Below are 15,793 nucleotides of genomic sequence, written 5' to 3'. Positions count from 1 at the left end.
CAATTCCCAACCGGGGGTCTTTCTGCATGGGGTTTGCATGTTCTCCCCGTGCATGCGTGGGTTCTCACCAGATACTCCAGCTTCCTCCCACAGTCCAAAGACATGCCTGTTAGGTTAATTGGTCTCTCTAAATTGCCCTTAGGTGTATGAATGAGTGTGTGCATGGTTGTTTGTGTGTTGCCCTGTGATGGACTGGCGACCTGTCCAGGGTGTACCCCGCCTCTCGCCCATAGACTGCTGGATGACTGAGCACTTAATATCAAAAGAAAAACTCAAGCCGTTCCTGTGACAAAGCGAATACTGACAGCCTTGTTGAAGTGAATCATCAACAATGATAAAAATCTTATACTAAATAAAACCGCCGAAGAGACACTTGAAAAGCTAGAAGAAAAGTTCCAAAGTCCAAAAAAGGAAAGAAATTTTTAAACAAAAAAAACCACCAGTCATTATAAACACCACATTCCTCAAAGAGCTTTCAGCCAGTTCCAAATCCTCTTTATCTTCTCACCAAGAATTAATGTGGCAGCAGTATCTCTGTGCATTAAAGCACTTTGGGAGAAGCTAGGTAAACAGACTTAAGAATACACGGATACATGCATGCATGCTAGCGCACGCGCCCCATACACACCCGCAGAACAATGGCTTGTATGTGTAAAGATCAGATTTCCATTATGTTTGTTTTGTTAGGATAAGGCATGTGTGAACAAAGAAAACAGTTTGCTTGCTTATAACCATCTGTCGAAACCTGTGGAATCTGCTAAATTGTACACAGCTCTGTGAGCTTGTGCAACCGATTTCATTTGGACACGAACAGTTTAGACATGAGAATTGACTGACTTTTAAAGTAAAGTAAATTGGCTTAAAAAAGAAATGCCTGCGATAAACCTCTTTGTCTTCATCTGTTTTAGAATCAAATTCAATATTTGTATTACAAATACATTCGTTATATTTGTTCAGATGAGCCTACGACTGAGCAGCAAACACTCTGTGTGGACTTGATGTGAACCAAAGTAGGAATATGTAGAATAGCACTTCATCCCCACTGTTAAGTATGGCAGAGGATTTGTGATGCAACAGGCCGGTTTACTTTTTAGAGTGAGTGGAATAATGGACTCCTTAAAATACCAGGGCATGTTAAATAAATATCTTGTAGCCTGGATTTTTATTGGGTTTTCAACAGTTCCCAGACCTCAATCCTGCAGACAACCTGTGGGATAAACTGAAGAGAAGAGAGCATAAGCAACAACCCAGGACTCTGGATGATCTAAGCTTAGCACAAAAAGTAGGGAAATTTATCTTTGGTCATGTTTTTATTTGTTGTAACAATACATTTTAAATAATTGAGAATTCTGTTCAGTATTCCCTTCAATTGCTTCCTCAGTTGTAAATAAAATGCATTTGCTGGTTGAGGAGCAGTGTTGAGTGTGTGGATTGCCAAATCCTCTCTGCCAATGCCAAAGAGCATTTGGTGGAGACAGTATGATGATATGGGACGGCATCTTCTTCCCAGGACAAAAAAGTAAATAAAATTGTCATTATTGAGAAGAAATCTGAGAGCAGAGATATTCTGCTACCACATCTCCACTTTTAAAGAACAAACTCAATCCTCCAAGGTGCCAGTGCTCGTCCCCGCAAACCAGGGCTATCAGTGACGTCCTTCAGTAATTGGAAGTGGAGAGGATTAAATGACCTGCCTGCAGTACTGACTTCAACCCGTCTGAACACTTCTGGGTCCATCTTGGGCATACCGTTCGTACCTGATTGACCAACACAACTACACTGGCTGACTGTGACAAATGCTGGTTGAAGAGTCGGGAAACCATTCTACAGCAGTATTTGACCAGGCTGGTGACCAGCATAAGGAGGTGCCAGGCTATAGTGGTTGTGCAAGGTTATCCTGTGCACTATTGAGGAGCCTATTTTTAAATGAATACATTGTTAAATTGCCAGTATGTACTGTTTCTTCAAACGCCAATCATCCATTCCAGTAAACAGCAACAAACAAGAATCAACAACAGAATAAACTGTTTGGCAAGTAGGATCTGATTATGGACACAATCCACAAATGCATTTCCTTCCAAATGTGGCACAGATGTGCGTACAGTGCATGTTTGCAACAGTTGCTTAGTTTGGGCTGTTATGGAGTCTACTATAATATTCTCATTAACCCTAAAAAGATTGTTCTTGTCATATCCACAACAACTTTTCCATCACTCTATTTAACAGACCAAGATGTGGTTAACACATAGCAAAAATAAGTTTACCACATCATAACTATCTTTGTGATGGTGACATTGGGTGCAAGTTATAAAAGCAAACTAAGGTGTTGGCATGTAAATTTAATATGTGAGCAGATTATGTTCAAACTGCCCCTTTTGGAGCCTGTTGTGCTACATTTTATTATGTTTTCTTGTGGTGTAATTGTAGTTAAGCCAAAATGTAAAATCTCTAACTGGCTTTTCAAAACACACTGAGAATCCTGGTTAAGCCTCAAAGATGGAGAAGTGCAAGGCTACTTTTATCTCAACTAAAAGCCTATATTGACTGCTTTGTTGGGGTCCAACAAGGCTTCATTCTAGGGGGAATCACGTTTTTCTCAGTTTATAGAAATTATTTAGTAGATGTTTGCACAAATTTTAATGTTCAAATGTATGCAGACGACAGAGTGACTTTTCCACATGTGATAAAACAGGATGTCTAAGAGGAATCTTTGATTCTCACTTCGGCTCTGAATCAAGAGTAGGGTTGGTATTTAAAATATATTCCATCATTGAATGTCAAAAGAAATCTTTTTAATAATATGGAAAACATATTCCAGTGTCTTTCAGACAGGTGAGAAGCTCAATATTGCAAGTGAGCTTCCATTTTTTGTATTATGCTGGAATTTTCTTTACGGTTTAAAAAAGTCATGTTAAAATGTATCTAAAAATTTAAAAAAGACTATATCTTATTCTATGATTCTTGCATCGCTTATTATTTTACCACTTGATTATTATAGTTAATACTAGAGAATAGGTGCTAAAAATCATCATGGTAAAAATGTATAGAAACAATTTATTCAGTTTTGAAAGTCTTAATAATTTAACATATGCTTGTTTTATACAGTGATGTGAAATGAATTTGCTCCCCTAAAGATTTCTTCTATTTTTTGATTTTTTTTGTCGCATGTCTCAGATCATTAAAAGGTCATCAGATTTATTATCAGAACATAATCTGAAAGTCATTTAAACAGCACCAGTCTCACAACATGAAGAAGGCTAAAAACCACACAGATGACATATTATATACCAATCTAAAGAAATTACAGGAACATTAAGAAATGAACCAGTGTTACAAAGTTATTTCTAAGGCTTTGTGACTCCAGATCCACAGTGAAAGCCAGTATCCATAAATGGAAAAAAAACACAGAACCATGGTGAAGCTTCCCAGAACTGGCCAGTTTAACAAAATTAATCCAAAGTCTTATCAACAATTTATACAGTAGGGTACAAAAGATCCAAATACATCTAAAGCACTGTAAGCTGTTTATGATTTAATAATAGGAAAGAGACAATAAGACAGTTCTAAGGCCCAAACCACTGCTGACCAAAAAGAACAAACTGCCTTTCTCATATTTGCCAACAAAACATCTTGATGATCCCCAAGACATTTTAGAAAATATTGTCTAAGACAAAAGTGGATTTTTAGGAAGGTGTGAGTCATGTTACATCTGCATTTTAAAAAGACAGCACCATACTGACAGTCAAACATGGTGGTGGTAGTGTGACGGTCTCTGGCTGCTGTAACGCCTCTATGCTTCTGCTCTCTCCCATCAGTCTGAGACCTTAAGCTGAAGCTCAGTTTGGTCATTGTGGAATGGTCCAGAGGACACCATCAGGTTTTCCTCAAGCTTTTCCATGTCTTACTTTTTAGGTTTCACTTACGATCTTTTATGTCTTTGTATTTTGTTTTTAAAATGGCGATTCTATCTTCATTGGCTGGGGCGACGGAAAAAAAGCCAAACCATGCAAAATAACGACAGCCCTGCTCTGTAAACTGAGAGTGCGCACAGAGGCCTCACAATGCAATAAGCTGACGTGTGGGAATGATCAGAGGCTGTCACAAAACTAAGCATTAAAAAATAAATCCCCATCTGTGCGGAGTCAAAGGTGACAGCCCAGGACTAACAGCAGGAGTTCCCAACATAACTTGCATCCTACTAAATATGGAATAAGTGAAAACAATTGAGCGATTGTTCTCCCTTCAATACATAGCACTGTGTGCATGGCCAAAACTGTGCAAACATGCATTTGTTTAGAGTTGGTGGCACAGAAACAAGACAAGGAAAACAATGGCCAAAAGCCTTTGTTACTGAATCACAAAAGCTGATAGCTGCTTATTTGCATTCAGAGGATCACACTCACTGCTAAATGGTGAAACCCACATTGTCATGAAGAGGAATAAAGGACATTATTATACGAGGCTGTGGCTATGAGTTCTGGGGCATGAGATGCTGTGGCATTCTTGCATGCAGCACAGAAACCAGGCTTATTATTCCCTGAGGATTGGTTTTTAAGATGCACATTTAATCTTTAAGAAAACAACAGTGACAACTGAAGGTCGACATAAAAAGCATGAAAAAACGAACTCTCAATGCAAACACGATGGTTCTGAAATGTTTTATAACGAGTATCTGCCTAAAAAATAAATTCTCGATCGGGCACGAAACAATATTACAAAATGACTTTTTTAGTTTGTTGTGTTATTTCATAAAATGAAAAATATTCTTATTGATGTGCACTGGATGCGTGTGTGACTGATGGACGCGGTTAAATTGTTTCCATTTTATCCAGAAGTCCAGATGTCCAAATATGTAGTAGAAAGCATTTACAGAAAGGTTCCTAGATGCTGTGCATGCAGTGTCTCCTCTGGAACGTTTTCACATTTTGTCGCACTTTAAATGCCTATTTTAATGATCAAAGAACAAAAACCTTTCAGTTTAAAGATAAAACCACCCACAGAGGCAATATTATTTTCAAACTAGAGTTTGCCCTGCTGCGATTCAATGAATTCCACATGTACACTAATAATGTCTCGGCAAATAATCACATTGCATTCAAAAAGGCAACTTACAGAGTTTTTTTTGGTAGCCCGCTGCAAATTGATGATCAAATAGCCCTATCATCCTGAATTTCTATCACACAGACAAAAAGAATTGACTAGAGACAAGATAAAAGCCTGCAGTGCCCTGCCAAATCTAAACTCACTTAAGACGTCAATAGTGTCACGCCGAAAAGATGCCTGCATTGAAAAAAAAACACTAAGAAATCCATATCAATACTTTGCCAATCAGGTAATTTCATTAAAGTATTCAATGTCATTTACTGATGGTATAGCAAATTGTGTGCAAACAAAGCAAAGGTCAGAAAAGTATTGTTGAAGTGACAGATTGTACCTGGAGGAGTGCAGAGGGGCAGAAAAATGTGCTAAGTTGCTGATTAGACACGTCTGATAAAAAGGAGACAACTTTCTAATTTCTCAGGGCTCTTTTGATAGGAGTCAATGTTTTTTCTTCGCAGAAAATGTGGTTGGATTTGGTGTTTCTCTCGCAGGGTCCTCTGTGGATCTGTTTAAAAGGAACGCTTCACGACTTACGATTTCTTTAAGCAGCTGCGAGTGGAAATTGCTTTTTTTGGGGAGACGTTTATGACCCTATTCAAAGGCTGACATCTCAAACACAGGAAGGAAGGAACTGAAGAGGTGCCATACAGTATAAAGAGGTTTGGTTTTAAACCCCTGCCGCCTTCCACAAGACAGGACCTTTAACTGAAGCGTAATGTAGGATTATCTGATATAGCAAAGGAAAGAATTTGCTTTATAAAGATAATAAAGAACATGAATATGACACAATACTTCATCATTATCCAACCATTGTCCTACTAAACGCATCCAGAGGGTTTTAAAGACTCTACAGGGGTTCAACCCCCACAGAAAGAGCACTGACTTCAGCTCTGATGTCACATGTGGAAGAGGGAAACGAGTGGACTCAGGGGTGGGTGTGGTGGTGGGACGAGCTCTCATGATTATGGCTGGGAAGCATCTTAGATAATAGATGAAAGAGAAACACCGGAGAGCCCTGTTTGCTTTTTTCTTTACGAGGGGTGGACACTTCCAGTTTTACTCTTGAAAAACAAAAACATAATAAAAAATTGAATTACTGACCATTTCAATCACGTTCCATCTCATGCAGTTGCTGCATAAGATTGTGTACTTTACATTATTCTACTTATTTTATGTGTTATCTATATTGTTTGTACAACAGCCATTTTGCCAGGGTTTGGTGATATAAAAACAATTGGAGCACAACATTTCATAAATTATTTCAGAACTTTTTCCACCCCTAATGGTACCTGCAACCTGTGGACTCACTGCATACAAACTAACATCTTACAGCGGGAAAAGACTAAAATACAGTGGTGGTATTAATGTGCACGTAGGAAAGTGGGAGTGATCAGAAACATAGTCACACTCATGTTTAGAGGAGTCAGAACAAACCTGCAATTGTTTAACTCTCTGATTAACATCTAAATTGACATTTCTATAGTTTCACTGCAAAAGCCACAGCTCACCTAAAGATTCAAATACCTTAGAGGAAACCCATTGTCTAAAGATTTCAGTGAGAAGAGTATAAATCTATTTCCAAGGCATTAGATACGCCATTCAGTGAAGATAATCATCAAGTGGTGAAACCGACAGAAATATTAATTCCTGCTGAGTACTGATATCTGGTACATGTGACAACATTCTGCTGTATTCCTGAGATGTCTAGAGGTAAGGTAGAAAAATTTAACATTTTTCTTACAAACGTAAAGCTTCAACCTAAATTTAGCAAAACTACAATGAAAGTCTCCCAAAAGCACGTGGAGAAACAGTGTTAGGGTCTAATGAAACCAAGGCTGACCTTTTAGGCCAGTTTTCCAAGAGGTTTGTTTGGTATAAAAACATGTTATCAAAAGTCAACCATACCCACAGTGAAGCATGGTGGTGGCAGCATCATGCTTTAGGGCTGATTTTCTTCAGCTGGAATTGAGGCTTTAGTCAAATTGGAGGGAATTATGAACGGTCCCAAATATCAATCAATGCTGAATCAAAACTTCCGGATGCCCTCGCAATCTGACAGATTTGGAGCGCACTTATAAAAAAGAGTGGGAAAATATTCCCAAGTCAACATGCGTATCGCTGATGGAGTTACTCAAAATGAAAAAGTGCTGTATAAATTGATCTTGGTCTCAGTTCTTCACAGAACAAAAACCCGGGTTTTAACAGCGATGTGTTGACTATTTACATCCAATGTATCGACAGATCAGGCTTTTCTGACCAACACAGACTTCAGGACCTTTTCCAACTACAACAACACATACAAGCTCATTTGTGTAAACTTTTCTGTACCTTAACAATTAGAGTCAGCATACATTTTTCATACTATTCAGTTGATGATGACCTACATACTGACTTATGTGCATCATATGAGACAAAAGCAGTGGCATTGCATCACCTAATTTAAACTTAACTTACTAAAACAGCACCTCAACCACTGTGTTAATGAACTATTTTCCGTTTTCTGTAGTTTTTTGTAATTGCTAAAGCAGTGATATTAACTGTTGCATCAAGATCATGATCTAAAACTTTAAATGCGATACAGAAATGAAATAACAAAAACATGTATGCCAGGTTACAGCTGTCTGTAACCTGCATTTAGTTTTTGTAGGGTTTGACCACATTCACCAAGATTCACTTAAAGGATTTCTCTCAAAAAACCTCCAGAATTATTTCACTGAAAAAAAAAAGGTATCCCAATTAAATCAGGAGGTACTAAAGGAACACAATCATTATTCCATTTGTCAAAGACAAACTAGTTCGGATGTGAACCCTCAGTGTTGACAGACATCTTCATCAGGAAGTAACTTTGCTTGAGGTTGAGGTCATGCTGAGCCTGAAAACGCAGCAGCGTGCTTCAGCAGATCCATTAGAGGCAGAACGAGAGAGACGAAGGCAGGAAATCAATTCACAGGAGCCTCCTATTCAGGTGCAGCATCCTCTGCCTGCGAATACAGAGGGCTGACATCTGTGTGTAAAAATTGCCAGAATAATAGATGGCAACAAGCAAAACGGGCACTTTATTGGAAAATCTATTGCTGGAGCAGCTTGGCTTTTAGAATCAAAGACCTTGATGATTGAACTAATGCTATTTACAATCGACTTCTGGTTTCATGATTCAGACAGAGGACAGGGAAGTATACTTAAAAACAAATGCACATACAGAATATGTATAAGCAAACACTGAATTAGCTTAAAGTCAACCTCAACGCCTGACACTCTGCTGCCCCCTTTTGGACAAACTAGAAAAATGCATGAGCCCAACATTTGATTTCAGGTTCCAGTCATTGCTATTAAACACTTGATTCTGATGTTTGATCAAGGATATTACTGAACACAAAATTAATCTCAGATAAATATAAGTAGAATGAGTTAAAATGAATAAAAATAGCTTTAAACCTTAACTGCATTCACTTTTAATTTTAAATTGCATTTATTGATGAGCAGGAAAACATTGAACTCATGTTATTTTTGTGTTCAGACTTAAAACGGATATCCACTGTATCAATCAGAATATAGGCGACAATAGCAATAAAAAGCAGTTTGTCATCCCTCCAGTCAGTTCGTGTGTCATTTATTTTGTCAGTAAACACAACCTCCATCTCTAATTTATCTGCCCAGATGTAACTCAACATCTCAGGCAAATCAACTGCAGCTTAAGTCAACAGTATTGATATTTTTCTCATTTCCTTCAACTCTTTCAGACAACTATAATAGCTTATTTACACTACTTTACTTGATTATGTAGCTCCTAGGAGAAGTTTACCTACACTCATGGTCATGGTGTATTTGAACCTTTTTTTGGGCCTTCTTTGATGGGAGGTCTTTTGCTGCTCGAGGCACTGCTGCTTTGTACAGAGAGAATGGAATAATAAAGAATAAAGTCTACGTCCAAAATCTTCCCCTTCGCAATTAGGAGAAGGTATGGTAAAGTGGCACAGTTGTTAGAACAGTCTTGGAGCAAGAAGGTCAAAGTTCAGATCCAGACTAGGGGAGTTGCTTGCATGACTTTGCAAGCTCAACGCGTACCTGCGTTCATTCTCTCTGGGTTCTCTTGCTTCCTCCCACACTCCATACGGGTGTTGCATTAATGGGTACGTATGTGATTGTGTGCATGCATGGTTGCATGCTGTATAATAGACAAAGGATGGATGACTCTTGGCAAGTGGCTCCTCATTACTCTTTTTGTTGCAATTATCAATTCTGGCTGGAGATTTGACCAATCCTCTCAACAGTTGGTTCGTTTCTCTGCCACAGGCTTGGCTTTTCTCTACCTTTAACGGGATTCAGTTCAGATATTTGGGAAAGTCATTCCAGAAGCTTAATGTTAGCTGATTTTGTCCAAGCCAAAGTCAGTTTGATTTGTGTTTGGGATCACTGTCCTATTGGAACACCCAATTGTACCAAAGTTTTGTATGACCCCAAAGCTCCTTCCTTGGAGATTCCAAATGGAAAACTGTTTAGGATGTTTAGTAACAAAGTCTGGCTACATTTTCCTAAAACAATGTGAGAGAATGTGGTTAGGATCCAATGAAACCAAAATCAAACTTTTTGCCACAGTTCTACGAAGAGCATTTGGTACACACACATCTACAGACATCTCTGAAAGAACACCATACCTACAGTGAAAGTGGTGGCAGTTTGTCATGATGAACGCAGATATGAATCGTTCCAAATATCAGCCAGTTCTGACTGAAAACCACCAGATATCTGCTAGAAAGCTGAAGATGGAGACGGGCTTGATTGTTCAGCATCACAGTGAGTCCAAACATATTTCAAAATACACAAATAATGGCTTTCAAAGAGGAAAATTTAAGTTTCGGAATGGCTTAGCCAGAGTCCATCACTGTACATGATAGATAAAAGATTTTCTAACAATCTGTCAGATTTGGAGAAGTTCTGCAAGGTAGACGGAGTGCTAAAACTGAATCAAGACGTCCTTTAACAAAAGGACTAATTAAGTGTGTGCATATTTATGAAAGGGGGTCATTTCACCTTGCTCATGTAATCCCTTTATAACACAGTTGTTTGTTTTTGAGTTCAATCGAACAGGATAAATATCAACTTATTTGTTGAAAAAGGTTTGAAATGATGTTATTTTTTTATATTCCACAAAACCTGCCATTTACCAGCGAAATGTACAGTTTTGAAAGCCACAACATATTATTTATGGCTAAATAAAGACCAGGACCGGCTAATTTTATGTCTATGGATGTCCAGCATTAAGAGAGAACACTCCAACACTCCTTTAACCAATTACGGATAAAAGCGTAGGTTTGTATTTAAACACACTCTACAAATCATGTCGCAAAGAGTGGTCAAATATTCAGCCAGAATTTTCCCAGAGGCTTGAGCTTCTCATTGGAATCGTAAAGCGCCCTTCACTTATTGTGGCGTGCCTCCGGGTGTGTGTGAGTCTGCGTAGAGTGTGTGTGGAGAGAGCTGCTCCACTGCACCCTGCTGGGGCTGAGTGCACACTATCAGAGGAACGCTTTGGATGACCACATTCTGGCTGCCGATGCTGATGTTTGGAACCACCAACGCATCTTCCTGACAAGGTCCGGCAGGCTTGGAGCCAACCACGTCAGGCGGAGGAGATACCGCCACCAACGGTGAGCTCTTTTTCGTCACAACTCTTAGTTCTGAGCCCCCATCAGGGATAAAGGTGGTGAGGGCTTCCAGATCTGAGCTGTAGGTGATCAAAGTCTGCCCGCTGCTGGACCCCTGAGAGGCATTGTTGTCTGAGCTCATCTTCGTCAGCAGGACAGTCTGGTGTTCAGCTCTGACTGTATCACGCAACGACCCGAGAGGTTGTACAGCCGCCAGAAGGTTGACTTGTTGGATCATAGGATTGACGACCACGTCCTGGTTATCTGCGTCCAGTAAGACCATTTTGGTTTTGCCGGTTCCATCCCCACCAGCAGGGATTAAGGAGCTATGCTGACCCAAAGGTTGTGGGACAATGATTTTGATCTGGGCATTGCTGTAGGAAGCCACTGAGCTGGACGGGAAAGGAACTTCATTCTGAGCATCGCTCTGTGGCTCTGTAACAGGAACCAGATTTACTGAGTCTGCTGAAAGCTGGAGCTGCACCGTATTCTGGGAGTCTCTATGCTGCCTCTTGTGGCTGCGCAGCGAGTCCTCCCTCACAAACGATGCATCACACAAGTCGCAGTGGAAGGCTCGGGCTGCGTCCAGTTTGGCCCGATACCGAGAGCCGACAGAGCTCCTGAGCCTTTCTTTCTCAGCTTTATCCAAGTGGCACTGCTCCCTGTGGGTGATCAGATAGCTGAGTCGCTTGGAGGCAAAACTGCACAGGTCACATTTGAAAGGGCGCTCCTCTGAGTGGATCCGCTCATGAACTTTGAGCGCCCAACTGCTGTAACAGGAGTAAGAACACTTGGAGCACTGAAAGGGCCGAGGGGGCAGGTGTTGCCTCGCGTGTTGCCGCATAGCTGACCTGCTGGCGGACTTGTAGTCGCACTGCTCACACAGTAACAAGTTCTCGGTGTTGTGGTTGATCCGAGTGTGAGACTTCAGGTTTCCTTTCATGGCGCAGCGGTACTCGCAGAAATCACATTTGAAGGGCTTTTCGCCAGAGTGAATGCGGAGGTGCCTCTTCAGGTCAGAGTTGATTTTGAACTTTGCATCACACTGCTGGCACTGGAAAGGTGCATCTCCTTAAAATTAAAACCGAATAAATGAGAGGCTTGCAACAACAGGTCAGCCATGCAGAGTTTAATCAGCACATTAAGGTAGCTACCTGTGTGAGAGCGGAGGTGCACGGTGAGCTGGCTGGAGTTGCGACTGGCGTAAGGGCAGATCTGGCATTTGAACGGCCGCTCGTCGTAGTGGATCCGAAGGTGCTTCTTCAAACTGCTGCTGTCCGCTGCTGCGTAGGAACAGTGCTTGCACTTGTGAGGCCTCTCGCCCGTGTGAGAGCGGCTGTGCATGTTGAGTTTGTCACGCCGACTGAAGCGCTTGTGACACAGCTCACACTCAAACGGTTTCTCGCCTGCTCCGAGGAGGGAAAAACAACGTCCGCTCACCCTTTAGGCTTTTCTGCAGCTCATCTAAAAAAAAAAACAAAAAAAAACTAAAGTATAAAACAGGATCATCTTACCAGTGTGAGTCTTGAGATGTCGTTCCATGTCTTTTTGGCCATACTGTGTCTTAAAAGTACAACCTGTAGAAGAAAAGCCCAACACCCAAATTATTAAGAAGCATTTAGAACCCCCTCATGCAGCCATAAAGTAGTTGTTTTAAGTCTGACTTCACGAATTTTGGCCCACATCTTTTATCCAACTTTGCTTTGGTTCATTAAGAGTTGTAGATATTTGTTTCTGCACAGCTCTATTAGGGTCCCACCACAGCATTTTTAGTCAGGCTGAAGTTTTGTCTTCCACTGGGTCACTGCCCCACCGTTATTCTTTTCTTTTAAGCAAGAAAGGCCTCCCATTTTACCAGAGAATGAGCGTAGGCCTCAAGGTATGGTAAATACCATGAGAGTATATATATATATATATATATATATAAAACAATTAGATACTTTTTGCATGTTTGTCACACTTAAGTGTTTCAGATCATCAAACAAATGTAAACATTAGTCAAAGACAACAAAAACAAACAAAATGCAGTTTTCAAATGAAGGTTTTTATTATTAAGAGAACCTACACGGCCCTGTGTGAAATAGCAATTAACCCTTGAACCCAATAACTGGTTGGGCCACCCTTAACAGCAACAACTGCAATCAAGTGTTTGCAATAACTTGCAATGGGTCTCGTATGGTGCTGTGGAGGAATTTTGGCCCACTCGTCTTTGCAGAACTGTTGTAATTCAGCCACAAATTGCCTTTTCAAGGTCATGCCACAGCATCTCAATAGGATTCAGGTCAGGACTTTGACTAGGCAACTCGAATATCTTCATTTTTCTTTCCTTCAGCTATTCAGAAGTGGACTTGTTGGTGTGTTTTGGATCATTGTCCTGCTGCAGAACCTTTACAAGTTTCAAGTTGAGGTCACAAAGAGCTGGCCGGTCATTGTTCTTGAGGATTTTGTGATAGACAGGAGAATTCATTGTTTCCATTTATCACAGCAGGTCTTCCAGGTCCTGAAGTAGCAAACAGCCCCAGAATATCCCACTACCACCACCACATTTTACTGTTGGTATGATGTTTTTCTGAAATGTGGTGTTACTTTTATGCCACATGTAATGGAACATACACCTTCAAAAAAGTTTAACTTTGGTCTCAGAGTATTTCCTTGTCTTGAAACTCTGCCATGCCGGCCATTTTTGCCCAGTCTCCAGTTTCTTAAGGTGGAGACATGAACACTGACCTTGACTGAGGCAAGTGAGGCCTGCAGTTCTTTGGATGTTGTTGTGGGATCTTTTGTGACATCTTGGATGAGTTGTCGCTGCGCTTTTGGAATAATTTTGGTTGGCCGTCTGCTCCTGGGAAGGATCACCACTGTTTCATGTTTTGCTATTTGTGGATAATGGCTATGTGGTTTACTGGAGTCCCAAAGCTTTAGAGATGGCTTCATAACCTTTTCCACATTGATAGATCACAATTACTTTCTTTCTTATTTGTCCCTGAATTTCCCTGGATCTCAGCATGATGTTCAGCTTTTGAGGATATTTTGGTCTACTTCACTTTGCCAGACAGGTCCTATTTAAATCATTTCTTGATTGAGACGAGGTGTGGCAGTAATCAGGCCTGGGTGTGGCTATAAAAAGTGAACTCAGGTGTGATAAACGACAGTTATGTTTTAACAGGAGGAGCATTTACTTTTTCACATAAGGCCATGTAGGTTTTTTTTTTTTTCTCCCTTAATAATAAGAACTTTCATTTAAAAACTGCATTTTGTGTTTACTTGTGTTGTCTTTGATTAGTCTTTATATTTATTTGATCTGAAACACTTAAGTGCATGCAAAAAATAAGGTATCAGGAAGGGGGCAAATGCTTTTCACACAACTGTATGAATGACACAATGTATTTGCTTTTATTTAAAACATGGCTACTGCTGCTATATTAATTGTTTACTGTTAATCTTGTCCTTTAAATTTATTTATTGTAATTTAAATACAAAGATGTAAGCAAAGATCCACAATAAATACCCACTAATTAAGTCATAGAGGAACACAAATGCAACAAGCTGATATTAGATGGTTAATTGGATGAACCATCTGCTCCAGTAGTGAGTCTGCAGTCAGGTTTTTATTTTCCTGCTAGTGTGCACTATTTTCCTTTTGGTATTGCATTAAAAACACCGGTTTGGTCCAGATCAGTGAAGTATCGTAATTTGTGCTTTGAGCATGATCAGTTCCTCCATTGCACTTGATTAGTAACTGTGAGGATTTATTTGTGAAAGTAGAAAAGAAAAGAATGTGTTAAAGTCATAAAAAACATGAGGAACCAACCTGAGAAACAGCAGGAGCGTCTTTTTGAAGTCAGTGCAGGTTTTAGTTTCTTGGGTGATGCTTTGGTCAGGGACTTCTTGACACCTCTAACCACGCAGACCTGGTAAGCGTCCTCAAGAACAAACTCGGTGCTGGATTCTGAGGATGGAGAAAACATGTCAGGCATGTGCATGAAAAAAAACAAACAGCTTTTAAGTGAGTTTCTATTACAATAGCCGTGAAAAGGGTTTGACAAATAGACCAGGAACCTGCAAGAGAGGCTGATGCAGAGCTAGCCGCTGTATGAGAGGAGGGAAAGGAACATCCGTTTTGCTTATGGGCGAGAAACGCCTCATAATTATTGTACTGCTGTTTGCAGAAGCCGCAGATGTGGATGTCTGGGCTCAGCTCCACCATAGCACCGGGTCCTGCGTCGACTAGATATGGAAAACCAAAAACAACAGCCTCAGCAAAACATTTATATATTTAGATCTGTTAAACTGACAACCAACAACAGTTTCGCACTGGTTATGAGCTGTATTGTCTTACCTTCGCTGTTGCATGTTGCCATTTTCGAGGTTGTTTTGGTAAAGCTCAACTTATTTTTCGGCTGCTGTGTTTAAAAACATACGCTTCTTTTTGACGTAAAACAGCACCGACTCAAATGAAAATACGGCCAGCAATAAAAGTGCAAATTTTCTGCTGTGAACTCCATTAGGAATAGTTTACACCGAGAGATAATAGGTCACTCTTTCAAACACATCGACACTTGGAGGTTTCACGACAATTTCTGGGGTTTGCGGCACGCGGTTCCAAGTTACGTCCCGTGTTGCATTAGAGACTGTGGGAAATCTTTCTTTCTTTCTTTCTTTCTTTCTTTCTTTCTTTCTTTCTTTCTTTCTTTCTGTCTGTCTGTCTGTCTGTCTGTCTGTCTGTCTGTCTGTCTGTCTGTCTGTCTGTCTGTCTGTCTGTCTGTCTGTCCATCCATACAGAGGAGGCACAGGCCCAGGGACTTTGTAATAACAAACAAAGACACAATAAAATCAGATATAAAGATGTATTATGCATACACAATCCTAATAACATAATGAAGATGTGGAGCACAATCTGTTCTAGCTGTCAGGCAACATATTTAGAAACCACAGTATTTGCTCATTTGTTGTGCCCAATAATAACGCACACAAAGACATATTTACTCACAGAGTTTTAACACTTCCTCATGTCTAGACTAAATAATGGAGTTAAGAGTGGCAATAAC

General features: G+C 40.2%; 1 protein-coding gene across 1 annotated transcript; it reads right to left on the bottom strand.

Moving 5' to 3' along the window:
• Positions 1 to 3,025: 3,025 nt before the first annotated feature.
• Positions 3,026 to 15,309, bottom strand: zfp64 (zinc finger protein 64 homolog (mouse)). Its single transcript, XM_047378161.1, has 6 exons — positions 15,085 to 15,309; positions 14,805 to 14,972; positions 14,557 to 14,694; positions 12,260 to 12,322; positions 11,900 to 12,151; positions 3,026 to 11,816 (listed from the first exon to the last, which is right to left on the bottom strand). The coding sequence occupies exons 1-6, from the start codon at positions 15,104 to 15,106 to the stop codon at positions 10,522 to 10,524; spliced, it is 1,938 nt and encodes a 645-aa protein (XP_047234117.1). The 5' UTR covers positions 15,107 to 15,309; the 3' UTR covers positions 3,026 to 10,521.
• Between the last annotated feature and the right edge of the window lie 484 nt (positions 15,310 to 15,793).

The sequence above is a fragment of the Girardinichthys multiradiatus genome, chromosome 1 (genome assembly GCF_021462225.1).
Source record: "Girardinichthys multiradiatus isolate DD_20200921_A chromosome 1, DD_fGirMul_XY1, whole genome shotgun sequence".
NCBI classification, from domain to species: domain Eukaryota; kingdom Metazoa; phylum Chordata; class Actinopteri; order Cyprinodontiformes; family Goodeidae; genus Girardinichthys; species Girardinichthys multiradiatus.
The sequence above is the reverse complement of the archived record's forward strand: the minus strand, read 5'-3'. Positions and strand labels throughout refer to the sequence as shown.